Source organism: Vitis vinifera, chromosome 1 (genome assembly GCF_030704535.1).
Source record: "Vitis vinifera cultivar Pinot Noir 40024 chromosome 1, ASM3070453v1".
Classification (NCBI taxonomy): domain Eukaryota; kingdom Viridiplantae; phylum Streptophyta; class Magnoliopsida; order Vitales; family Vitaceae; genus Vitis; species Vitis vinifera.
The window spans coordinates 3443048-3471046 of NC_081805.1; the positions used below are offsets into that span (position 1 = coordinate 3443048).

Below are 27999 nucleotides of genomic sequence, written 5' to 3' on the forward strand. Positions count from 1 at the left end.
TCAACGGTCACATTTAAATTCCCACGAAATTAAAACCCCAAAAAGATTCGACGCAAACGCTTCTTCCTCAACACCAAATCCCCTAATTCCGTACTTGAATCTCAATGGCAATCCACAAGCTTGCGGCGATCATCAAGAACCCTTTAAATGAGGACGAGTTTCTTCTCGTAAAAGAGTCGCCGCCGCCGAAATTCGGGGAAGAAGAGTATGATTCCTACTTTGATTCTGATCTCTGGGACTTGCCCTCCACGCAACTGAATTTACTAGAAGGAGAATCGCAGTGTGGAGTTTCTGTTGAAGGCGCGGAATCCGTTCTAGACAAGATTGATTTGACAAAATTTGATCTCAATCTGGCACTCAATCAGGTAGCTTTGATTACCGAGTTCAAATTTACTGAAAAATATATGTTTTTTGAGATGGAAAATTGCGATTTGGTTTCAATTATGCACAAATTCAACTTAACTTCGCCCCTACCAGGATCTTTCAGCTCTCTGACTTTACCTAAATGTATTTTCACAGCCTCAATTCTACTATTTATTTATTTTTTAATGTTATTTTATTTCCTTTTTAAATTTATTTTTCTTATTTATTATATATATGCAATTTGAAAGGTTTTGGCTCGAGTGGGTTATGGAATGCACGGTGGGGTACAGTGGCGTCTGTGGAAGTATGCGGAGGAAGCTGAATTTGGGCCAGGAGATCCAGTTCATACGGTCTTCATTACTGGGAAACTGGTATCAGTGGATGACAATTTACAAGGTTCGGTCAGGCCAACATTAATAATGTTTCCGTAATTCTTAGAATATGGGCTTTTGAAAACAATATTCATGCTAAAACTAGCAAGTTCCTATTTGGTTCTCCATTACAACTAGTAAAAGGACTGGACAACGTACATACATAGGGTGGTCCCATTTTCTCACGCAATGGGAATGCTTGATTCCTTTTTGTTTTGGTTGGAGAGAGAGTTGCAGGCAATAACCAAATTTTATAAGCTAAGATGAGCATATGCATAAAGGTTTCCAGGCTTTCACACAGTTGTTTACTGTAATTCTCTCATAAACAAAGTTGTGTTTTGCTTTTAAAATAAGGCATGTTTGATATGTGGTCGTCACAATCTTGAACAAGATTTTCCTCCAAACTTCTAATGCTAACAATTGGGTAGTTATCTTCTAAGTTTACTTCTTTGTTTATTTAAAAAAAAATTATTTTTATCTTTTTAAAAGTTATTTTTTTAAATTTCTAAATTTCTTTAATATATAAACTGGTTAGGAGGAGGGAATCTTATATAATTTCTTGGGGTTCATGGTGATGACTTTATCAAATTTGTAGGCCTTTCTATATCACATGAAAACTCTTTTAATCCCACAACTTAAAAAACCAGGATGGATAGCTGCTATGTAGGAGGATATTTTAGTTGATATTTTGACTTGGGATAAAGAGCATATGATTGAATTTGTCATTTCCTTGGCAATTGGGGCAGTTGGATGAATGATCATTTACATTTCATACCTTATGTGCCTTTACTGGTTACTGCTGGATTAAATACCATTAACTATAATAAATTAAGTTATTTGCTGTTCAAATACAAAGATTTATAAGAGAAATTACTTAATTCAAGTTTGACAACATCAATGGTAAATCATGGTAAATTTGTTATTTCCATTAGCCATTTAGAATCCTGTGAAACTATATTCATATTTTATAGTTGTTTTTTGAAATTGAAAATTGATTAGCATGCTATGTCACAGTACTGTATCTGTCAGTATTTTCTTGACATTGTTAGGTGCATTGCCTCTGTGCAACATGGCTGTTTACTGTTCCATTCTTGTGCAGATTTAATGTTTTTCTATCAACCAGTGGGTGCAATTTATAAATATTTCTAACCAGTTTATGTGTCTGTCATACTAGTATCTTGTCTTTGATTAATACGTAATGTATCATTTTTGTATTTGAAACTAAGAAAAACTTTTGCTAAGTCTTGCAGTAATATAAAGAGCAATTTATGGTTACAGTCATACATGCTGGTGCATTTTCATTAGGCCATGCTCAAGACTGAGTGCTTTGCAATTTGAAGTATAAGTTGTTATGTAAAGAACTTGTGGTAATATATATAGTAAATTGTACTTTTTAAGACTTAACTTGCAGAAGATAGTAATTATTTATTGCATTTACAATAAATTTTGTCTCTAGTGACCAATTTATGTATCCTCTTGGTTTATTTTGATGGAAAGATTATCGACCTACTTCTGCAATGCAAATGTAGCCTTTTACAAATTTGAATCTCATTTGGCTTTGGAAGGCCATGCAACTAATCTTGGAAATGCTTATGTAGGACCGTGTAAGTGGATGTCAATTCAACATTGCCTGACCTGGCTTCTAGATGTGAAACCAAGTTGTGGTCGTGTGGGACCTTTGGTAGTTATTGGTCTTCTAAATGACTCAATGCAATCTACAAAGTGGAAAGTACCGCCCACTTTGTGTTATCAGGTTTGCTACCTTCTACTTTGTGTTTTTTACTTCTTTAGTGAAAATTCTAGTTAAAACTACAAGGCAAGATGTGTTCTCAACGATTAGGGCTACAATGTAAAGGTCTAATTAGGAGCAATTATATGAAAGTATTACTTCTAGTGACTTGAAAGTTTTAAAGTAGCATTTGGGGTCTGTACTATATTCTTTATCTCTACGTTTTCTTTTCTATTTCAGATAGAAAGTGTGTCATGACTCAGATTTCAAGCAACTTAAATCCCAATGCATGATCATAGCTAAAGGTTTGATCCTAAGGGTTGAGTGTCCATGCTGGCAATCAATGATTTAACCTAGCATTTAATTAATTTTAAGTTTCTCAATAATTGTTGTTTCTTGGCATTTATGTGAGCCAGTTCAGGTCAAATAATGACCCAAAAAAGGGTTAACGGAGGTCTCAAAGGGTCTATGGGGATCCCAAGTGGTATTTGGGTAAAAGAGGGCAAATAGGCTTCTTGGGGTGGGGCACGCAGGGGGTGGTCATACTGCTGTTGTTGTTGTTTGCACCAAGGTGTAACTCTATAGTGAAATCAAAATTGTTAGCCTAGTGGCGACCTTGACAACTCATCCAAAAACACTTTTGATGGAGTTAACGATGTTAAATTACGTACTTATACTCGAGATTAAAATGTTTTCCTACCAGCATGCTATCCATAACAAACACATCCAAGAGACCAACATCATTCTCCTATCTTGCTTTAGGCAAAATCTTATATCCAACCATTTGGTGCAAAATCATAGCTCTGGAAGACAAGTATTTAGAATGCAACTTGAGAATGTCCATCATCTTAGGGTCATCACAAAGTCCCCTGCATGCCTTAAGTGGCTCAAATCCCCAACCATGTATTTTACTTAAATACATTATCTTCCCCAAATGGAATTCCTAGGATCTTATACAATTCAATAGGAGAAAAATAAGATTTTGTTTCCTTTCACAAAACTGGCAACTTGGTCTCTAGTGCAATTTTAGGCTCTCACATAGTAAATTTCAAACCAACCAAGGATGAAAATATAAGTTTTTATGGATATATTGGTCCTTTGATTTTACAGATATATCGAGATATACTAGGAAATATTGGTGGAAATTTTAATACAAAATATTGGTGAGGTAAAAATTGATCAAAACTCATGGAAATATTTGAAAAAGTTTCAAAAAATGATATAAGAAATAATAATAGATATATTGAGGTTGTTTTGTTGAATAAATTGATATATGTATGATATAATCTGTGATATTCAACAATAATGTTCATAACTTGAAGCATATTTTATATACATCTCTCTAATTTGGATGTATTTAATGACATTGAAGAAATAATGATACATGTATAAGTATTTTTTATTAAAATGTTGATAATTTTATTTATTTTGTATTAGTTATTATACAAAAAACATAATAATTAAAATCAATTAATTTATAATAATTTGATAATAATTTATTTATGATATCTATATACATAAAAAACATATATTAATTTATAAACGTATAATTTATAGTATGTATACATGTATATATATTATGAGATATTTATAATATAAATGTATAAATATTAAAATATTTATATTTAGGAAATCTATATAATGTTTATAATCTAATATATATAAGCATATGCCCATTAATTATCAAAATGAAAGTTGGGTGGCATGACATCTCCTTTGTAAGCGTGAGGTCTTGGGTTCAAACCCTTGCCTCCACAAGCACTTATAATTTGAATTTTGTAAGGTTGACATGCAATCCTACATTGGAATTGAACAACACCCAAAATGGGTATTTAAATTGAGCAACGGCTCTCTTGTGACATCTGCATGGATCGTGGGCTAAGCTGCATGTGGGTGGGTAATGTGGGTTGAAACTGGGCCCAAATTGGGAATTTTGGAAAAAAAAATAGAAGATCAACATTGATGATGTGACATCGATTTATTGGCACATGACCCGAAATATCTGGAAAATATTGCTCTATTGGTGATAAATCGACAAAAAATTGCCGGTCTTGTGGAAATATTGCCCTATCGAAATATTTGGCATATATATCTACCAAAGGCTGCTGGCATCCGAAATTTCGGCGATATGTCCCAAAATTTTCATCCGTGAAACCAACCATCAAACCCAAAATATCTAAGTTTAGAAAAATCCACATTTCTACCATGCATCACTACCTTACTTTCAAACCTTACTTTCAAAACTTCTATAAAAAGCAGTAATATGCTCTACATTCACTAAGAATGGAGTATTATAGCTAGCCTTATTTCTGCCTTGATCAACATTAATTGCAAAATTCTAGATAATGCTAGTGAGTTGGAATGCTCCTTCTCCTAGGTTAGTTGGTTAACTAATTATGCCACAAACGAGTTAACTAAGCAAGGAACAATTGATTAAATGTTAATCAATTTTGCTGGAAAGAGACAAATTGCTTATCTCATATTGATTTGGATGGTTAAAACATAAATGATTTTTTTTTTCAAGAAAATGTAGGACTTTGGAGACTGTTACTTGATTTATTTTTATTCCCTTTTTTTGGGCCTCTACTATTGCAGTTTTTGAGGATTCTTATCTAAGTGTTTTAAAACTTGATTGGAACTCGATATGCAAGTCAATGAGGTTGGATGGATAGTTGTTTCCAATATGGAGTTTGCCTTCAATAGTTTCATTAAGTTCAATTTTGATGCATGTGCTTTGAGTAACCCAAGTTAGTTGGGGATTGGAGGTGTGACTCGAGATCATAGTGGTACAGTCTTGCAATCTATTTTAGAACTGGTTGGAAAGGATTCACCATCGAGATAGAGATTTTAGCTCTTTTCGATTGTTTGCTACAAGTTACGGCTCCTTGTCTTTTTAACTTATGGTGGAAGTAATTTTTGGCTTTGTGATATCTTAGGTATCTAAATAGGAGAGAGGTTCTTGGAAGAATGATTGGTGGCTCCACCAAATTCTAGATATTGTTAATAGCTAGGATTCTTCTTTCTCTTTGTCTCCTTGTTTTTCTAATCATGCAATCGATCAACTAGCAAAACAAGGAGCCAGGCAGCAAGCTTCTTTTATAGGGGATTTTTAACCCCTTGAGAGTGTAGAGCTGCTCCAACTTGTTCATATTCATGATATATTCTTGTCTTCTTGTTCTTTTCAAGATTTTGTTTTTTGATAGGCAAGAGAGCAATACATTAAAAAGCTAAAATAAATTCAAGAAATTCATTCTCTTTTATATTTTTTTATCAACTTTTGTATACTTTGAAAGGATTTCTCGTCATTCATTTGGTGGCTCCACCAAATTCTAGATATTGTTAATAGCTAGGATTCTTCTTTCTCTTTGTCTCCTTGTTTTTCTAATCATGCAATCGATCAACTAGCAAAACAAGGAGCCAGGCAGCAAGCTTCTTTTATAGGGGATTTTTAACCCCTTGAGAGTGTAGAGCTGCTCCAACTTGTTCATATTCATGATATATTCTTGTCTTCTTGTTCTTTTCAAGATTTTGTTTTTTGATAGGCAAGAGAGCAATACATTAAAAAGCTAAAATAAATTCAAGAAATTCATTCTCTTTTATATTTTTTTATCAACTTTTGTATACTTTGAAAGGATTTCTCGTCATTCATTTGGTGGCTCCACCAAATTCTAGATATTGTTAATAGCTAGGATTCTTCTTTCTCTTTGTCTCCTTGTTTTTCTAATCATGCAATCGATCAACTAGCAAAACAAGGAGCCAGGCAGCAAGCTTCTTTTATAGGGGATTTTTAACCCCTTGAGAGTGTAGAGCTGCTCCAACTTGTTCATATTCATGATATATTCTTGTCTTCTTGTTCTTTTCAAGATTTTGTTTTTTGATAGGCAAGAGAGCAATACATTAAAAAGCTAAAATAAATTCAAGAAATTCATTCTCTTTTATATTTTTTTATCAACTTTTGTATACTTTGAAAGGATTTCTCGTCATTCATTTGGTGGCTCCACCAAATTCTAGATATTGTTAATAGCTAGGATTCTTCTTTCTCTTTGTCTCCTTGTTTTTCTAATCATGCAATCGATCAACTAGCAAAACAAGGAGCCAGGCAGCAAGCTTCTTTTATAGGGGATTTTTAACCCCTTGAGAGTGTAGAGCTGCTCCAACTTGTTCATATTCATGATATATTCTTGTCTTCTTGTTCTTTTCAAGATTTTGTTTTTTGATAGGCAAGAGAGCAATACATTAAAAAGCTAAAATAAATTCAAGAAATTCATTCTCTTTTATATTTTTTTATCAACTTTTGTATACTTTGAAAGGATTTCTCGTCATTCATTTGGTGGCTCCACCAAATTCTAGATATTGTTAATAGCTAGGATTCTTCTTTCTCTTTGTCTCCTTGTTTTTCTAATCATGCAATCGATCAACTAGCAAAACAAGGAGCCAGGCAGCAAGCTTCTTTTATAGGGGATTTTTAACCCCTTGAGAGTGTAGAGCTGCTCCAACTTGTTCATATTCATGATATATTCTTGTCTTCTTGTTCTTTTCAAGATTTTGTTTTTTGATAGGCAAGAGAGCAATACATTAAAAAGCTAAAATAAATTCAAGAAATTCATTCTCTTTTATATTTTTTTATCAACTTTTGTATACTTTGAAAGGATTTCTCGTCATTCATTTGTACTTAAAAATTCATATTAATAAATTAGTTTATTCTTGACAAAAAATAATGATTAAATATTAGGTTGACTCTTTGACTATCAGGTGGACACTTAAATTGTTAGGGTCAAATCTTTTGACTTTGGGATTATTGCCAGGTTTTGGGTTGCTCGGAACAGCATTTGTTTTACCCTTGATAACCCCTTTTATTATTTTCTGCTTAAAACCCAGTTGTATATTTGTGAACTTCTTTTCCTTTTAGTTAGGAAACAACATAAACATGATGTACCATTTAGTTGTAAAAGCTTAATTAGAAGTTCTCATTCCTGAAGTTGCTTGCAACACATGCCTTGAGTCTTTAGTGTTTGAGTACTTTCTCATATGTACAAGTGTCTTTCCCATACTTATTCAGCTGCTGTTGTCTACATTTGATGGTATTACCGAAACATAATATTTAAGTTTCTTCTCTGTTTTAAAAGAATCATTGAGATTATATAGTTGTTGCACATTGCGTCTGGTCAATATTCTAATGCTGAACTAATGTTGTCATTTTTAGGAGTACCCTCCTGGTGTTGTACTTGTGCCTATGGGAAGTAGAACTGGCAAGCCATTTCACACCACAAACTTAGTTGTATTTGCACCACATAATCTCCCCAATGACTGTGGAGATAATAATTTTGTTGCTTACGGAGATGCACTGATCGTGGATCCAGGATGCCGATCTGAATTCCATAAAGAGGTAATATTGAGCTTTTCTGTTGATGCCCTTGACAAATAATTTTCTTTTTGAGCATTCTTTTTAATATGGAAATAGACTCACTCCCTTAAAGGCCTTAGTCACGTCATGAATCTGTGGAGTACTCCTGCATCTCCCTGACTAAGAATTGCTTCTTCTTCTTCTTCTTCTCCTTCTTTTTTTTTTTTTTGAATTATTTATTTATTTATTTTTATATTTAAATAATAAATATAAATTAGGAATCAATATTTTTCATTTTCTGCTATTTAATCTCAAAATTTTGATATGTATTAATTTTTCATTATCTTCTTTTGTTAGTTCTATGCCATTCTTACACTGATCTTCATGTAATCAGCTTGGGGGAATTATTGCTGCTTTGCCAAGAAAGTTGGTTGTGTTTGTTACCCATCACCACCATGATCATGTTGATGGTAAGTTTAAGTATTTGAATTGAAACTAAGAGATGTTTTCTCTCTCTCTCTCTCTCTCTCTCTCTTATTTATTTATTTATTTTACTTTGCATTTGTTCATTTGCTATTTTATTCATTTATTTATTTTAACCTTTGTATATATTAAATTTATTTGGATGATTTAATATTTGATCACTATAGTGGGATGTAGTTTAGTTTTGCTTACCTGGGGGCTAACAAAGCTGTTTGCCCCTACTGGGTTATGAATGTAGATCACTCATAAGTTAGAAGGTAGATCTAGGAGTTTTTGGAGAACTGCACTGGACAGGCTGGCTGAGCAGTGAAAACTGGAGATTGCTGTTGCTTGTTGCTGCTGAAGGTTGACCACCGATTACTGTTCGATTAGTTTAAATTTAGAATGGATTCCCATCAGGGAAAAAATGTTACCTATCAAAAGAAGAGAAAAATGTCTACAAAAATTCTTTTTATATGTATAAAATGATTAAAGGATCTACAATGTTCTTGATTGTCAGTATGTTTTTTAATTAATGATTGCAGCATTCTCTGAAATTATTTAAATCCAGCCTGTTGAAGTAAACTTGGAAACAGTCCCTTCCACATTGAACCTCTGCTCTGTTTTCTGCTCTTCTATTCTGGTAATTGCCAGATAAATGCTATTCTGGTCTTAATCCTCTGGCCCTACACTCGTAAAATATTCTTTGTAGAGTTCTCTATTGCATGAAAGGAAGTTCCATAGCCTTTCTCTTTAGTTTCAGGGCTTTGTCTGCTTCATACTGCTATAATCCTTCCAGTATCCATATGAGGATTTTTCCTGCTCTTGCTTCCACTTTGCGTATAATTCCAGCAGTTCAAAGGTTGATCTTTCTCTCAACTGTTTGCCGACCGAGTCAGAAATACACTCCTACCATCCTGTGTATGAAGGTAATTTCACATAAGTAGGTTGACACATATTGGCAAGGAAAGGCTGAGAATGCCATTGTTATGTACTATTGGTATTACGCCAATTGAACTTAAGAATACTTCTAATACACTTAAAAATACATGTAAATTTATTCATAAACACACAAATGGTCTGAAGGCACTCTGGAGGTGAGGAGTTATGTTCCCCTCAGACATCTGGGACATCTCTGTATTTTACACAGCATGGAATTCTCCTCATTTTAACTCATAGAATCTTGTTTCATAAGCAATGAAAGCTCACTTGTTATTCTCACAGAAGTTGACAATTTTCATATTATGATGGTCTTCATTACCACTTGATACTGCCACATGACAGAACACAAGGAGAGAAATGAACTACTAAAATTTCAATTTCCGTTCTTAAATTATAAAATATTCAAAATATCACTTCCTTTTCTCTTTTTCCCTCTCATTGTAACACCATTGCTGTAATTGTCTTCCAAAGATTTAATTTATGCATTTTATTTATTTGAACAAGTTATATATTGGCTATAATCTTCTGTTTGATGTTTGATTCAGGTCTTTCAATCATCCAAAAGTACAATCCTGATGCCACTCTCTTGGCACATAAAAATACCATGTGTCGCATTGGAAAAGGTCATGATTGTTCCCATTTGGGTCTCCATTCTTTATAATATGGCTGAGATGATATACCTTTTTACGATTTGTTGTTTGGGTTTCCTAATTCATATGATGAATTGGCATTTTTGATATAAATATATCATCTATTGAATGATGGTTACAAATATCAAGTTCTCTTTTTTCTCAATTTGTCTTAAGTACATGTGATGGAAGTAGCATTTTATTGTATGTATAATTAATGCTCGTTTGTGACAACTTTCTTGATTTTGCTGTTAGTTAGAAGATGAAGCTGAAGCCAAAGCCATAATTTTAAAAGAGGGCAATATTGGTATATGAGAATTTCAGTAAACATTAGATGACTTCAAGCTTAAGCCTAAAAAGACTTCCACAAGAAGCAGCAGTCTCATTGCTCCCATATTAAACTATTTTTTAAGTCATAAGCTTTTTTGAACTCCTCTAGAATGTCTTCTTGAGCTTAAAATAAAATGTTTCGGTTTCTTGGAAATCAATCTAAGCAATGATTTAGAATCTAGTGCTGACATTGGACATTATTGTTTCAGCTTAGAACGGGATGCATCATTCAATACCTGACATGATACTGATGATGCTATAAATGTTTAAAACTGCAAGTGTTATTTGGTATATTACAACCTTCTAGTTGAAGAATTTATGGGTGACTCTAAATTATTGCTTTACAGAGACATTATTGTTTTAGGCTTTATTTGTTTTTGCTGGAACAAAAAAGAGAAATCTCTTTCATCAAGTTCATCTAACTTTTATCGGTTAACTTACTGTGATATTATATGATTCCAGGTGACTGGTCCCTTGGCTATACCTCAGTTTCAGGCAATGAAGAAATTTGCATTGGTGGTCAGCGGTTGCATGTCATTTTTGCTCCGGTATTTTACATTGTCATTATTGTTCCTTTCAAATATATAGTTCTGGCATGAAGAAATCATGTTCTACTTCAGATACTTTAATACTTTGTTGTTAGAAGTTTAAGTGATGATGTATATCATGGATGAAAATTCGAAAAGAAAACATATATTTTGAATTGTATGAGTAAGGGATTTGATACCTCCAAATGTAGGTTTCATGACTTTCACCCCCCTCTTGATTTGATTCTGCAAGAACATAGGTATTTTTGGATCCAAGGTGACAAATTGGATTACAAACCTATTGTTGGAAACTGTAGGTTGAATTTAGCTGCATATAATCTTAAAAATGGAAGTGGCTTGTAGTCTTGAGGTTTTGACTGAAATATCATAGAAGTCTATAGCTCTAATATTATTTGTTCAGTGGGAGAGTTTTTGTGAGATTGACTAGAAATTGTGCAAGATTTTGAACCATGGTCCCACTTAGTCTGAAATTCCCCTCCTCCCCCCCCCCCTCCCTAACATCTCTAGTGCTTTCATTGATTTGGTGACAGTTGGAGGGAAATCTGAAGGAGGGATCTTTCTCATGGACTACAGCTGGGTTGATGGATTGAAAATGTGCATCAAACCTCCAAGCTTTTTTGTGATTGGTCTGCCTAATTAAATTGAAAGGGAATATATTAATACATAAGAAACCTAATAAATTCCAATGAGTGAGAAAAATGAGCCAGAGCCAACTGAGGTGGTTTAGTGATGTACAAAGCAGATCGATGAAGGCAATAGTTTGGAGAGTAGATATGTAAAACAATTTGAGTAGCTTGAACTTAGCTTCATCTCCACTCATTTGAGCTTCTTCAATGAACTAAACAAGTGGGAGCACCTATCAGGGTTATCAGCTTGTCTGGAAAGCAAGCTGAGCTTGAGTGACCTCATAGTCAGTTTGAATGACCTCATGTGTTTTGTTACCAACTGTGACTCCGCCTTCTTATAAGCATGAGTGCCCTAATAATGTTATTCCATGTGCACACCAAGCAGGTAACAGGCAGCTTGCTTTATAATAAAATACAAATGAATTATCTGTGAAAGTTTCATGGTGCTGTTGTTACCCTAGAACAAGAAGTTCTTGGCTTATTCATGTGATCATTGCATTATCCATTCTTTAACATGATAGTTACCTGTTTAACAAGCCTAGTTGAGCCTGAGCTTGGTCTTGTCCATTGAAGCTTGATCCAAGCCTGAGCTAGGGCAAAAATTCTGCACCCAAGCTGAGCTTGAATGCCAGATGCTCTGGTTGGCTTTGCATGTCCAAGTGTGCTCTAATGTAGGCTGAAAATTCTATGGGAGCAGGTGAATGACTGACAAGAATATGGATGTAAGTAGCAGGAGAAGAGTAATAGTTCACAAATAAACAAGAACATGCTTTTAAATTGTGTGGATTTGTGGCATAAACGAAATCCCAAAAGATAGGTAAAGCTTATCCAATGGGATTGACTGGTAGGAGCAAGTGAATGTAGGGGGTGTCTAGAAAGCACGTCTGGAAGATATGACGCTTTTCATGCATGGTATTTCAGGTGTACATATATTTAGAGTACTATAAATTGGAGATTTCATGTAGGATGGTAAAAGATGACTCCACAATTCATGTAAAATATTCCAATAAATAAGCTGACATATGGCAATGGGTATCTTTTGGATTATTTGCCTTCACACGTATGAAATTTGTATCTTATTTGAGGGTTGAAATACTTCTTTGTTGTTGAATCTAACTTTTTTTCCTAATCCAGGGGCATACAGATGGCCACATGGCATTGCTTCATATCAAGACTAACTCATTGATTGTTGGAGATCACTGTGTGGGGTAAGATTCTGTAGAGGAAGAGACTTTGTATGATATATCAAGTAGCATTCTTATCTCTATAACTATATGAAGGGCAAGGGACTATATCCCATTCTGACACTGAGTTCAGTCAGCCTACAAATTAGTAGTGCATCAAACTGAGCAAAACAAGGGGAAAGGGCAAAAATTGGGAAATGCATGGATATGTAAAATAATAACTGTTTTGCACATAAGCTAATGGATTATTGCATACAAGTTATTGCTTGAAATAATTCTCTATAAACCTAAGCTTATGAATTAAATTTTGTTTGGGCATTCCTTAAAAGGAACTAAAAACCTTCGGTTAGAAGAAGAAATGAACTTATTTTGAAGTCTTTGTTTTGGGCCTGAAATTTGTTCTGGTTAATGTATAAGGCAATCTAGGCATAAGGCAAAATTTAAGGCGTGTAGCATGTGCCTCATGGGAACCTCAATCTCCTCAATCCATCGAGTATGAGGCTTATGGGGTCTGGGACTTTTTGTTTGAGCCTCATGCTCATGTTTCACATGTTCTTAAAATTATGAATCCAATATGGTGTGATGACAAAATTTTGTGTGCATCATCTATTAAATAGTTGAAGTTTTTATCATTTAGGACAATGAATGCATTGTACAAATTGGGTCGATTTTTAAGTCTTCGTAGTTTTGGGAAAAGGTTTAGATAAAAAAATGTCAGTCAAGGAATTGTGGCTAGTTTCTCACCTTTTTTTTTTACCTTTAGCAAAAAATTTAGGAAAAAGAAAGTCAAGGAATTTTGGTTAGTTTTTCACCTTTTTTACCTTTATCTTCTTTTTTCAATTCTTATTCATTATTCTAGGCATGTTCTCTCTCTTTCTTCTTTTCTTCCAGAAACTACTCTGCTAATGAGTCTGCAGGTTTCTTTCAGTCATGGAAGTGCCATTTTGGACGTTACTTCTGGTGGAAATATGACTGTAAGTGTACTTCACAGTTCTAATGACTTCGTAACTTTTCCAAGTTCTAATTATAGAATGTTAGTATGAACTGGAATTGTTGCTTTGTCACAAAATTCCATATATGCTCTCTCTTGATATTTCAGCATTCTACATCAGTATTATATTACTATTTTTTTTTTTGATAAGTAAAGATAATTTCATAAATAAAGAGATGCCAAAAAAGTGACTCAAGGTATACAAACCTATACACCCACCACTAGAAAGGCTAAAAAAAGAAAGAGACCCAAAACCAACTGGCCTAAAAAATTATATTACTATTTTATTACTTTAACCACACTCTGGCCAAATTTGCAGTTGCAGCTAGATGCTTCCTTGGTGGTATTCCTATGAACATTAGATTTTGAATGCCTATAAGTAAATTTTAACTCAAATAAGCCTTAATCTACTTGAGATTGGTTACATGAGTCCTTTCAATAAGAAAAATATTTTGTTCTCGACTCTTGTGTTTTGTTAGTTAAAAGAAGAGTATTTCCATTTGCTATTGATTAATAATCCAGGGTCTTTTTCTAGGGCTGGAACTCACATTTATAATCTGACAAATGAAAATTAGGATTGTTTTTTCTTTTTTGGTTCTTTATTAAGTTCATATTTGGTTCGTAGAATGCAAGAATGAGAATGAGATTGTAATGATTCCTATTCCTAGCATTCCCATGTTTAGTATGTACAAACCCACAAAGCATGGGTTATGGAGTCCTAGCATTCTCATGATCTGGGAATTGGAGTCATAATAATTTATAATTACCTATGCATTTTGAAACTATCATCCATACTTTTCATTCCTGCTTTTGTTTATCATGGTTGCATAATTATCTGAAAAATTATTTTTTGGATTAAGATTAATCTTACTTCTTTTTCCTTTTTTTGAAGGAAAACATTAGAACTTAGGCTTTCTAAACATTTTTTTTTGTGACTTGAACAAAACATAGTTAAATATTTTCATTCATTTTGTGAAATTAATGCCTTTTTTTTTTATTAAGAATATGAATATTAAAATCCTCATCCCAAATTAACAATTCTAACAAGAAAAATATGAAGATAACAAGAAACAAAAAGAACTACTATAACTTTTTTTTTTTTGAGACCTATATATTTATTTATTGTGTTTTAAGTGTTGAAGTCCATAGTGTTACTCTTATCTAATCCAAGATATTATCTCTTCTTAAATGGCTTTGATACCATTCTCACACAGATATTAGATATTCAACATAGAAATTCAAGATATGGATGTATAAACAAAATATATAAAAACAAAGAGAAAATAAAAGATAGAAGAAATATCTTACATTCAAGCTGAAAAAAAGGTTGATACAAGCTCACACTAAGAACATTAAGACACTCAAACATTCCAAACACTCAGACACTTATGCTGAACTTTTGAAGCACTCAAATGAAAACTAAGAAATGTGATGTTCCTTCAACAACCAACCTCCCTTTATATAGAGAGAATACAATAATTATGGGGGTCTACCAAGATGATAAGATAAAGGAAGAATCAACATGAATTTTGTCCTATTTTATATGAGCTGTAATACTTTGGTAGAGTTGTCCAACTTCACGTGAATAAAGTTGAACTGCACCAAAGGCAATCCTTATCTTATTTGTCTAAGGAAGAGGGGGTGGGGTGGTCCTGTGAAATTAGGGATGGGTATGGAGTTGGGCTTTGGAAATCTATAAGGAAGGAGTGGAACATTTTCGTTTGTAGTTCTTCCTTTGTGGTAGGTAATGGGAGGAGGGTGAAGTTTTGAAAGGATAAATGGTGTGGGGATGAGCCATTGTGTGTTTCCTTTCTTTCTTTATATGCCCTAACTGTTTCAAAAGAGACATGGGAGAGAGGTCATTGGAATCCTTGTTTCTCAAGACCTTTGAATGATTGGGAAGTGGTTGAAGTTGAGGATTTATTTTCAAGGTTGCAAGGAAAGGTGTGCGGAGGAAGACAGGATGGTGTGGATGAACTTGAGCAACAATAAGTTCTCTGTTAAGCATTTATATGCTACATTGGAACTAGGAGTTTTGATTTCATTTTCAAAAAGTGTAGTTTGGAATTTGTGGGTGCCGTCTAAAGTTAACTTTTTTGCATGGGAGGCTACTATGGGAAAGGTTTTGACTATAGATCAACTTCAAAAAAGAGGATGGTCTTTGGTCAATAGATGTTTTCTTTGCAAAGAAGAGGAAGAATCCATAGATCACACTCTCCTCCATTGTTTGAAGGTTAGGATCCTTTGGTAGTTGTTGTTTGATCTGTTCGGTATCCATTGGGTACAAACTACTATTGTTAAGGAGGCTCTTTTTGGGTGACACCATTCTTTTATGGGAAAGAAATGTAACATGATTTGGAGAACAACTCCTTTATGTATTTTTTGGAGGGTTTGAAAGGAAAGGAATCATGACCCATAATGAGGAGCATTCAACTCAATTTTTGAAGACTTCCTTTCTTAGAAATTTGTTTATTTGGGTAAAGATGTACATAGAGACAGATTCTCTGTCTGTATTTGATTTTGTAGAGTGGTAAGGATTTTGTTAAGATAGGATGTTGTTTCTAGTGTTCTTTTCTTGTTTTTCATGCTTCTAGGTGCTATTTGTATATGTCCCATGTACTTTGGTGAGTCCTTTTGGCGCTTTATATATTTTATCCACTCTTTGCTTATAAAAAAAGACCATGTGAATTCTAACAAAGCAAATTTTGCTTTAAAGGTTCTTTCGGATAACAAGAACTTGAGAAAAATCTCCACCATAGATGTCATCTAAATTTACTGTGGATCCAGATGTGGACTGATTGTCAGATAGGGCAAATAACATCTTTTCTTTATACTCTTGATTACTTAAACCTTTACCTTTTTCTTTCATTAAATAAAGAAGGTTCTTGTCCATTTGCAGATGAGTCAATTAGCCTCATCTTAGGTTCAATGATGGCTGCATTAAAAACTGAAGGGCAGTTTGGCATAAATCATTGTTTGATTTTATGTAGTGTTTTACTTTTGAAGTTTAGATATTGCTGATTCCTTTTACTATGACAAACTTATTTTGCTCATTTTCTACATGAAGACTCTCCTCTAAAAACAAACAAATTGTTTCTATAGCAGGTATAGAGGATCATCTCCAATACACAAGAAAATTATTTCTTTAAGAAATTCTGCATTAAGACCCTCCACTAAAATGAAAATTATCTTTAATCAATACATAAAATGTACAAAATGAAGGAGCATTATGGCTTCTTCTGGTTCTTAGAAAAGCTATTTCAGACTAGCAATAAAGTTTATCCAAATGTTCAAAGAGCTACTAGCTTAAACGTTACAGAAACTGAAAATAATAGGTTTAAAGTGATTTCTTCAGTCTGTTTGCCTCCCACTACCATTGAAATCACAAGTTGTTGTAGAGCAGTGCCCCACAAATTGGTATCCAATGAGGTTTGCCAATGCAGCAACGGTAGACTCAATAATCATGTTATTGAGTAAAATAATTATACAAATCTATATATTGGTATTATTAGAATATTTTCTGTGAAGTTGAAGTGACGTAATTGAAGAAAAACTAGTCATTCGGTTTCACATGCTGCAAATACATGTTTGGGTGGACGCTGAAGGAACAATGCCGGTAACTTCCCCTGGGGTTAAGTGTTGGTTTGGTGTTGAGTTGAAGACGTTTGAGATTAGCATAGAGGAGTACAAAGGAAAAGTGCGTGGGAAGATCTGTGAAAGAGGTCCCAAGTTCTCTTCATGGATTAGATTCGGAGGGAAAGGTTTGTCTCTGCTGCTAGAAGAGGTTGGGTCATGTTGTGAGCTAAAAGAAAGATTTCATTTCAGAAAGTTTTGGTCAGAAGGAGATAGAAACTACAGTCTGGAACTCTGTAGTAATAGAGCAGGGAGATTCTTGTTTTGTGTTGTAAGAGATGCGGAGAACAAAAGATTCTTTTTAGCTTTCCCTGAAGGAAGAGGGCTTGTCGGAGGCTGGAAAATTCTCGTTAGCAAATTGAGAAGTTTGGGAGTCTCTCCCCTTCAGTGGAAAGGAGCTTTGTTGGAAAACCCCAATCCATCTCAAGCTTCGCCTAGCAGAAGTGTGGAAAAAAAAAAACCAATTGGACAGAGACACATCATTTCTTCGGGATTGCTCTGCGCTTCGTGATGCCGTCTGGCTAGAAATTGAGAAAGAAATACTCGATAGAAATGAGGAGCTACTGGGCAGGTGTCTGGTGGGCATTTGGCAGGGAGACTCTGGCCACCTCCTTGACCTCGTTTCCTTCGGATCGTGGGCGAAAAACTCTTGGTTCTTGGAAGGGAATCTTTGGCTGTCTAACGTGAGAGAAAATCTTTTGCTTTTGGAGTTTGAATTTGCGGATGAAGCAGAGAGGGTGTCTAAATCAGGGGCGAGACGCTTCAGAGGAAGAAGTTTCTGCCTAGAAAAATGGAAGCCATAGATTTGGATGTTTGAAGGGAGACGGAGGGGGAGCGCGCCTTGTGTTAGTCAAAATTTTGGGCCTCCCTCTGCATCTTTGGGGAAGAAGACTCTTCAAGAGGTTTGGAGACTCTTGTGGGAGATTTGTGGTTGTGGATGAAAACACAGCCGAGCGCCGAAACCTCAAGTGGGCCAGAGTCCTCATCGAAACCAGAGATTGGCAGCACCCAAGTTCGCTGCAGGTAGTTGCTGGCCCCTCTTGTTTCGCTCTGCAACTCTGGTGGGAAAAAGAGCCTTGCATCTCCACTATGCTCCCCTCCCGCGGGTTCGGTGCAAGGAAGCTTAGGGAAGACGAGGTGGCCCCTTCACGCTTTGAGGGGAGCATGGGCACTCTACCTTCTTCTTGAGCCTCTTCGCAGCCTGAAAAGCTGCCCCCGCCAGTCTTGGGGAGTGGTGCCCCTGCCTCGGACAAGAGCGTTGCAGTTGCTTCCCTTTCCTATGCTTGCGAAGTGGAGATGGGCTAGCGTCTAGATGCCAAGGCCTAATCGGGCTCGTTTTGTGTCAATACCTTTGGGCCTGGGCCTGGGGAAGGCCCACGTCTTTGTCTTTCTGGGGAACCCTTTTAAGCCCATTGTCCCTGTCCCTTCCAACGACTTAGGGCAAGAAAGCCCTAGTTGCTTGCCGTGTCTGAGGAAAGGAACCCCTGCATCGACTCCTGCCACCGTTGGGACCCCTCAGATGGAAGCATCACCGCCTGTAGCTGAGTTCCCCCCCGTCGAAGCACACAATCCTCAAGGTAAGCTTTCTTTACCTTCGATCTCCTTGAGAGGGGAGTCATCATCTTCTTCTACTCCATTATGGGATAGGGGTTTGAGAGGGAAATGGGATCCTTCTCTGGTCTTGTGGAATCGATGCTAAGGGAGGCGGAAGCATCGCTAAATCCTCTGTCCATGATGCTCAGAGATGGGTCGATAGTGCTTCTGACTGAAACCCCAAGTCCTGATATGGAAAAAAATGTGGCGACGCAGAGAGATCTGTCGGTTGTTCCCTCTTGTGAAGAAGGATGGTCGGAAGAGGAGCTTTCCAAACTATTTCACTTTAGTAAAGTCTTGGGAATGCTTGTCGAAGGACATGAAGTCGAAATTCTGGCCTTGCTTAAGAAATTGAAGCTGAGAACTGGAAGTAGCACCCTTTGCAAGAGACGGAAGAAGAAAAAATCTTGCACCACCCGTTTCGAAAGAGAGTTAAAAAGATTGGAATGCTCAGTTAGTTGTGGGGGGACATCAGGGATAACTAAAAAATCTGGTCAGAGCTCATGAGAATTGATTCCAGTTGATTAATGAGAATTAAAATTCTCTGTTGGAATGTTTGAGGACTTAATGATTTTGAGAAAAGAAAGTTGATCAAGGGTGTGGTGAGGAATTAGAAATCAGATTTGGTTTGCCTTTTGGAGACAAAGGTGAAAGAAATGTCTCTGCAAATGGTAAAAAATGTGGGAGTAGGAAGATTTCTTAATTGGGCTTTAGTGGATGCTAGGGGTGCGGCAGGAGACCTCCTTCTCTTTTGGGACAATAGAGTCTTGGAGAATTTGGAGGTTGAAAGTGGGGGTGGGGGGGTGGGGTACTCCATCTTTGTCCGTTTTAGAAATTGTGCTGATGATTTCTCTTGGATTTTCTATGGAGTGTACGGGCCAGTGATTGGTAGCGAGAAGGAAGATTTTTGAGAGGAGTTAGGAGCCATTTGTGGCCTTTGGGAGGACCCTTGGTGCATAGGAGGGGACTTTAATGCTATAAGATTCCCAGAAGAAAGAAGGAATGCCCCTAGACTCACAGCTGAAATGAGGAGATTTTCAGAGATGATAGGGGAGTTGGGGTTGAGGGATTTTCCCCTGGCTGGAGGTCCTTTCACTTGGATAGGGGGTTTGAATTCTCAAGTTGTTTCTAGATTGGACCGCTTCCTGATTTCGGACCAATGGGAGGACCACTTTTCTGCCATCACACAATTTGCCCTTCCTCGTCTGGTTTCTAATCACAGTCCCATAGTCCTAGAAGTTGGAGACTTCTCTTCAGGCAAAACCCCCTTTCGTTTTGAAAATATGTGGCTGAAAATTGATGGTTTCAAAGACCTAGTAAGAAGCTGGTGGAATGGTTATTCTGTTGAAGGCTATAACAGCCACTGCATTGCTGAGAAACTCAAAGTGCTAAACAAGGAGGTGGTAGGCAACGTCTCATTCAATAGAGTAGAGGCCTTCTCCTGCCTGCAGCGTTGGGAGACCAAGGAGAATGAGAACTCTCTTTCTCCTGGAGAAGCGGAGGCTAAAAATCTGGCTCTTGAGGACTATAAGAAATGGGCTCTTTTGGAATAAACTTCTTGGAGACAGAAGTCAAGAGAAATCTGGTTAAGAGAAGGTGATAAAAATACCAAGTATTTCCACAAAATGGCCAATGCTAGAGCAAGGAGGAATTTTCTGTCTAAAATTAGAGTGAATGAGGTGTCTGTCTCTTCTATTGATGAAATTAAAGTGAATGGGAGACAGATTCTAGACGTTGTTCTAATTGCTAGCGAGACCCTTGATTTTAGATTGAAAGACAACACGTCGGGCCTCCTTCTTAAGATGGATATTGAGAAGGCTTTCGACCATGTCAATTGGGACTTTTTTGTGGATGTGATGACCAAGATGGGATTTGGGCATAGATGGATTAATTGGATGAAATGGTGCTGCTCTACGGCTACCTTCTCGATTCTCATCAATGGGAGCCCTGCGGGCTTCTTTCGTAGCTCTAGGGGATTGAGACAGGGCGACCCTCTTTCCTCCTATCTTTTCCTTTTTGCCATGGAAGCTCTTAGCCAACTATTGTCAAGTGTAAGAAATGAGGGTTTTATTTCCAGTTTCAAAGTGGGAGGAAGAGAAAGAGAGGGGCTGATTGTGTCCCATCTTTTGTTTGCCAATGACACCTTGATTTTCTGTGATGCCGATGCAGATCAGTTACATTATCTTAGTTGGACATTCATGTGGTTTGAGGCGATTTCAAGATTAAAAGTTAATTTGAGCAAAACTGAGGCCATCCCAGTGGGGGAAGACATTCTTATGGAGACTCTTGCCTCGGTCTTGGGATGTAAGATTGGGAGTTTACCTACCTCCTACCTGGGTTTCCCCCTTGGAGCCCCTTACAAATCCACTAGGGTGTGGGATGTAGTGGAAGAAAGATTCAGGAAAAGGTTGTCTCTTTGGAAAATGCAATACCTCTCCAAAGGTGGCCGACTTACCTTGTTAAAAAGCACCCTCTCTAGCCTCCTAACCTACTTTCTTTCTCTCTTTTTTATTCCCAAGAGAGTGTGTACAAGGCTTGAAAAGATCCAAAGGGATTTCTTATGGGGCGGAGGCGCCTTAGAGAATAGACCTCACTTGGTGAGTTGGAAGGTTATTTGTGCCGCTAAAAAGGATGGAGGCTTGGGCATTCGCAGTTTAGCTATTTTTAACAAGGCCCTTCTTGGGAAGTGGTTGTGGAGATTTGCTAATGAGAACGAGTCCCTATGGAAGCAAATTATCTCTAGAAAGTACGACCTTCAAGATGGGGGATGGTGCTCCAAAGGTGTAAGAGACTGTTATGGGGTGGGGGTTTGGAAGACCATAAAAAATGGTTGGGAGAACTTTTGAACTCACTCCCGCTTCATCGTAGGGAAGGACACTAGAGTGAAGTTTTGGAAGGACTTGTGGTATGAAAATCAATCTCTGGAAGATGCTTTCCCCATTTTGTTTAATTTATCCATCAACAAAGAAGGCTGGGTTGCTGAGGCTTGGGAGGAAGATGGAGTTGGGAGTAGCTGGGGGCTTCGTTTTAATAGACACCTAAATGATTGGGAGGTGGGGGAAGTACTAAAGTGAAGTTTTGGAAGGACTTGTGGTATGAAAATCAATCTCTGGAAGATGCTTTCCCTATTTTGTTTAATCTATCCATCAACAAAGAAGGCTGGGTTACTGAGGCTTGGGAGGAAGATGGAGTTGGGAGTAGCTGGGGGCTTCGTTTTAATAGACACCTAAATGATTGGGAGGTGGGGGAAGTAAAAAACTTGTTAAACAAACTTCATCCTTTGACTATTAGAAGAGGTGTGGATGATTTGTTCCAATGGAAAGAGAACAAGAATGGAATCTTTTCAGTTAAGTCTTTTTGTAGCTGACTCTCAAGGGGCATTAGACTTCCCTTCCCAGCTAGAACTATTTGGACACCTTGGGTTCTAATTAGGGCTAGCTTCTTTGGTTGGGAGGCGGCTTGGAGTAGGCTGCTCACCATCGACCAAATGAAGAGATTTGGATGGAGCATCCCCAACAGGTGCTATTTGTGTAAAAATGAGGAGGAAACCATAGATCATCTTCTTTTGTTTTGTGAGAAGGCCAAAATGTTATGGCTTATGATCTTCTTCCTTTTTGGGGTGCAATGGGTGATGCACTACTCTGTGAGAAGGAACCTCCTAGGATGGCATGGTTCCTTTGTGGGCAAGAAAAGGGAGAAAGCTTGGAGAGCTGCCCTCCTTTACTTGATGTGGACCATTTGGAAAGAAAGGAATAGGAAGACCTTCGATGAGGTTGAGAGGAATGACCAAGAAATTAAATCCATTTTTTTGTACACTTTTGTGGATTGGGTTAGGGTGTATATAGAGGAACACACTTTCTCTTTGATAGATTTTGTAGATTGGTTAGCTATCAAGTAAGGGTCAGACTTGTTTGTCCTTATGCCTTTTGCACCTTTGTATCTTGGTATACTCTGTGTATACCCTTTCTTTAGCCTCTTTGGCTTTTAATAAATTTCTTTTACCTATCACACAAAAAAAAAAAAAAAAAAAAAATTCTATCCTTAGGCAGACAATTATCAAGGATTGAAAGTCTCTTAAAGGCTAGTAAGCCGCTGATAGCCTAAGAATCCAACACAATATGTCCATGTCCGAAGTAGGTTCTTTTTTTTTTCTAGACAAAAGCTTGTATTAAGAAGTGCCAAAAAAAGGGGGCGCACCCAACGTATACAGGAAGTATACACAAAAAAACAACCCAGGCACCAAAAAGGAAAGAAGAAACCTAGAAAAGAGCAAGGCTAGCCACAATAAAGAGACTCCAGAAAATTCAGATGAGAGGGGATCTCCAAATCTAGCAACTGTTTGGACCACTCCACAAGGGATCTGAAAAAGAGAATCCTTAGCCTTTGGTCCGACAATTCTTCGTCTTCAAAGATCCTTTGGTTGCACTCTCCCCAAATACACCAAAATAAGCAAATCGGAGCTAGCCGCCAAACTGCTCTTTTTCTTCACACATAGAAGTGAAACTTGCTTTTCTAAAACCTTTGCCTGAAATCAAAAGAAGAAAGTATAAGCTGAAAAAGGAGAATGGCGAGCTTCTGGTATAGTTAATAAAAAGAATAGAAAAATAAGACATTGCTGATAAAGGAAAAACAACACAGGTCAATGTCCTCCAAGAAGCTGAGGCAATCAATTTAGATGAACAGCTCTAACAAATGGTTGGTGAATCTTATCTTCAGCCATCGTCTATCAGTAAGATTCAGTAGGAAAGCAAAAAAGGGCTTATCGTCCTTGTCTCTCTCTTGTAAATCTGCGGTTAAAAAGAGATCCCCTATAAATGGTCTAATAGAGTATCAAATTATCATAGTCTTAAAACAAACACTCATTTATGCTCAGGCATCAAAGCTTAATGGGAATTCAAATAGAAGCACGGTGGGAACAATAGTATTAGGGTTTGTAGGTAATCTTCAAGGATGGTGGAATCATATCCTCACGGAGCAATATTGAATGGAAATTTTTTTTTATAGTAAAAACCACATTCATATCTGTCATAGATATGACTGGGCAAATAGAGCAAAAGCTTTGGATTGAGAAAGATGCAGTAAATAAGCTGATTTATTATATTATAAAACATTTTATTGGAGATGCTAATGTGCATCTAGGTATAAGCTATGATCAGCTAAATAATTTAAAATGTCCAACCATGTCTCATTTTAAATGGTACAAAGATGGTTTCTTCACCAAGGTTTTCGCAAGAGCCAACTGTAACCCTGATTATTGGAAATAGAGATTCATTGACGGGATTCCCATGTTAGTTGTAGAAAGAGTCAAAATTAAGCTCTGAGAAAGGCATGGAGGAAGAATTCCATGTGAAAGTATACATATTCGAAGAATTTTTCCTTGAATATGGAGGAACGATTCCATAGCCTCAGAAAATATTAAAGTTAGTCTTGATATTTGCAATTGGAAAAAAATCTAAAAGCAATTAAGAAAAGAAAAGCCAGACAAGTCTAAAGCTATGGGAGACTTTTGCCAACAATATGGCTATAGTGCCCTAACAGTTGAAAATCAATCCAAAAGTAATAGGTCTACTCCTTATAAAAAGGAATTTTCATTATTTTTTTTTTCTCAAAAACCCAATAAGCCTCTACAAAAGGTTAAAAGAATTTAGAGACCCAAACAAGTGCTAATTTGTTACAAATGTGGCAAAAGGGGGCATAATAGTAATAAATGCACTTCAAAAGCCAAGATTAATGAAATCAATGATGAAGGGCTTAAGCAGGAATTAATGGCCACCTTCATCAATGAAACTAAAAGTGAATGAGAAGACAAATATTTTGAAGAAATTACTTCAGACTCAGAAAATCCTTAAGATGAAATAGCACATCAATCAATAAATAAGTGACATTAACAGGAACAAATAAAACTAAATTAGTGAGGCTAAATAATAGTCAACATGGAAATGCTGATGAAGGTGCGCATGATTGGTTAGAACTGTCTTCTAAATTTTGGTTATGAATGAAAAAAAACCCAAATTAGTGAGGCTAAATAATAAACAAGGAGGAGCCACTATGAGGAGCAGATTTTGTCATTGGGATGCACTTTTCTACCCTGCACAATATTATTTCTTTCCACACAACTAGATGACTCCAAAAACTGATGCTGACATTGTAAAAATATGGAAAGTAATGATCAAATAGATGGGTAAAGACATGGAAATAAAATGATCAAATAGATTGGTTCAGTGCTACTTTGTGGTGCTCACCGCCTCTTCCTCCCTTTCAAGAATGTTGAGAGGAGATCAGGGTAAAAAGTTCCAAAATCACTCTTTACATAAGTAGGTAGTCAGATGGCTGGGTGGAGGGAAGTGGTGTGTTTTCTGGACTTTTAAATCATCAAGTGGAATAATTCTAGCAATTGTCATATCTAACATAGTTTAGGAAATAATTTCTTAACATTTGTCTTAGAAATTTGTATAATCCCTGTTTATAAAAATGGCAGAAGGCAAAATTACTTTGCATAACAATAAAGCATATAATTAATCATATGGTGAAGAATACAATGGAGTATTTTCTTCTGTGATATCATTTGAGCCTATGCATGCTTTTAGACGTAGTTTATATTTTCAACAATCTCAGATTTTGCAAAAATTCAATTGTTAATGCAGGAATACTTCCAAACAACTTACAAGTTTTTGGAGCTCTCCCCACATATTTTAGTCCCCATGCATGGGAGAGTTAATATGTGGCCAAAGCACATGCTTTGTCAGTATCTCAAGTATGAAACAGCTCTCTTTCCTCCCTTCCCATCACAGTACAAAGTATCTCTTTTGATCTCACTTTTGGCTTAATTGATCATAGGAGATTCACCTATCACATCATCTTAGAGAATAATTCATTTGAGGAATTTGCCTGGGATTTCTTTTAATTCTCAATGCCCAAGAAACATTATACTAACAAGGTTGATTAGCTAGTTGTTTTAGCTCATAAATAATTGGTTTACAACATTTATGTTTGTTTACCAACCATTGAAGTCAGGCCCAGCATTTACAGTTTCAATATAACTTGGTCTTCTTGCATCTAATCATACGTGATATGATAAACAATGATCAAACAATTAATGCATCATCGTTCTTACTTCCAGGAATCGAAGAAATAGGGAGTCAACCATCTTAAAAGCCATAGAAAATGGAGCGCAATCACTGTTTGACATTGTTGCATATACATATGCTAATGTTGATCGCAGTTTCTGGATTCCTGCTGCATCAAATGTGAGGCTTCACGTGGATCATCTGGCCTGTCAAGATAAATTACCAAAGGTAGAATTTGCTTATGCCATGGGTAATCTGTCAAGGCATATTAGCATGCATACAAATCTTTGTTTCCATTTCTAAATGCTAGAGAGATGGTGGCACATGTGACACCTGTGCAGTCACATCATAAAAGACTCGTTTGGAAAGAGACTATGGATAAGTTGTTTGCAATTTTGAAAATTGTTGAAGAGAAAAATGGGGTTAATTCCCCAGAATGGAACAGGTATTTAGCCTGACCAATATTATATATAACTAGAGACATGTAAATAATCAGGGTGTTCAAACAAAAACTATATAAACTTTATACAATACTAGTGATGCAAAATTTATTTAAGGAAGAACCTGCCTAAAGAATAACAAAGATATTAACTAGCCATTTTTCCCATTTTCAAGTTTCTCCCTTCAAGAAATTACATTTAAATGTGTACTACTGAACTGCTTATCCTAACAGATCCTAAGAGAAGTGTGACTAGAAGTATTGCATTTAAATATGTCAAAGGAGTGATTTTCAATATATTGTTTTCTGAATCAATGTTTGGCAATAATTTGCAAATGTGATTTCACATGTAAAATAAGGACGAACCCTGAAGTAGGTTATTTGAATTTTACATTTACATCTCAACCACTGTAGTTAATAAAAAAAAAAAACAAGCAGACATCTGGTACCATAATAGAAAGCAAGCAGGGTAAAGCTACAAAAGCTATTGACAAATCTGATTTTTTGTTACACATTACATGTCCTTGATAAAGGGTGTTTTTCTCATGAAATACAATTGAGAGGTCAGTTTTATTTCATAAGATTTATCAAAACAAAGTTACCTCCACATAGCCTTGTTATGGCCATTACTGTAATTTCTTATGCCTCAGGAAAGGAGGTTTTGGTCATGTTCTGTCATATTTTCGTGAAAATTTAAAGTCTTATATCTAAATGTTTTGTGTGGAACTGTAAAAACATTGTTTGTTATGAAATGCTTATTGACCACCTTGCTTGGCAATCCAATCATAGCGGAGGCCACCTTAAAATAATATTTGCCTGCTCTATAGATTTTTCTTAAGAAGTTTTGTAGTGACATGCCCTTGTCTCAAAATAATTGAAGGGTCTTTAGACTCTGAAATCGCCACTTTCAAATAAGTAGAAATTGCCCTATCAGATTGGTCACATCTACTCTTATTTTGTTGAAGTGGAGGCATACATGTTAATGACACATTCCTTATCTATGTCAACTTCTAACTGTCCCTCTGAGAGTGTCCAGGACTTCTCTTTGGAAACTTTCAATTGTAGCTGGGTTTCATTTGCTGAACAAGTGGGTAAACATGATCCCAAGTGAGGGAAGGTACTTGCACGTTCACCACCTACATTTTTTTAGGGCGGACCACTTTCCTGGCATTTTTCCTCAGAGAATGTATATGTCATAGGCAAATATGATCAAATAATTTCTGTATCTTCTTTATATATAAAAGAGTATCGTTTTGCTGAGAATAATTAGGTGCTTGTAATTTATGTTTTTCATTTCATGTGGGGCTGACTGACCTAAAGCTTTTTGCCTTGTACCTGTAGGAATTTTCTATTCATAAGTTCCAGAAAACTTGCAGGCTGCATTTCCTATCCCGATGGATATGGGCATACCTCAACAGTGGTTTTCCATTAAAGGATCAGAAGCTAAGAATAACCAAAATGATTATTGCTATAGGGGTGGCTGGCTTTGCTGTGTTGTACTCGATTAAAAACATGGGTTCAAATAAGTCTAGCAGCTAAAGAGTGAATAACATTCAGATCAGGATACCTTTTAATTATGTTTGAAAAATTAATTATCTTTCCTTCTAGGAGAGATATTATGTTGTAATAATGGCAATACTTATGCTTTTGCAACGGTCTAGCTATCCTTGTGCTACAAAGGAATATGAACTAATAGGAAAGTGTGCATCATCAAGAAAGTTAATTATGATTGCCCTAAAGAGACCTGC

General features: G+C 36.2%; 1 protein-coding gene across 3 annotated transcripts; it reads left to right on the plus strand.

The window, feature by feature from the left end:
• Nucleotides 1-27990, plus strand: LOC100247470 (uncharacterized). Of its 3 annotated transcripts, XM_002282910.5 has the most exons (13): nt 3-365; nt 612-759; nt 2333-2487; nt 7667-7849; nt 8202-8277; nt 9757-9834; nt 10633-10718; nt 12479-12552; nt 13457-13502; nt 25390-25499; nt 25866-26040; nt 27288-27368; nt 27593-27708. In XM_002282910.5, the coding sequence occupies exons 1-12, from the start codon at nt 105-107 to the stop codon at nt 27360-27362; spliced, it is 1467 nt and encodes a 488-aa protein (XP_002282946.1). In that variant the 5' UTR covers nt 3-104; the 3' UTR covers nt 27363-27368; nt 27593-27708. The 3 variants fall into 3 exon arrangements, with proteins under 3 accessions (XP_059594395.1, XP_010645055.1, XP_002282946.1); XM_010646753.3 differs by lacking the exon at nt 27288-27368 and having other exon boundaries at nt 2-365; nt 27593-27990; XM_059738412.1 differs by lacking the exons at nt 13457-13502; nt 25390-25499; nt 27288-27368 and having other exon boundaries at nt 1-365; nt 27593-27990.
• Nucleotides 27991-27999: the final 9 nt, after the last annotated feature.

Excerpts from the sequence above, each read along its gene's own strand:
- LOC100247470 (XM_010646753.3), top strand. The coding sequence starts at position 105 with ATGGCAATCCACAAGCTTGCGGCGATCATCAAGAACCCTTTAAATGAG. Across the intron at positions 2,488-7,666 it reads CGCCCACTTTGTGTTATCAG|GAGTACCCTCCTGGTGTTGT; the intron begins GTTTGCTACCTT and ends TGTCATTTTTAG. Across the intron at positions 8,278-9,756 it reads CCACCATGATCATGTTGATG|GTCTTTCAATCATCCAAAAG; the intron begins GTAAGTTTAAGT and ends TGTTTGATTCAG.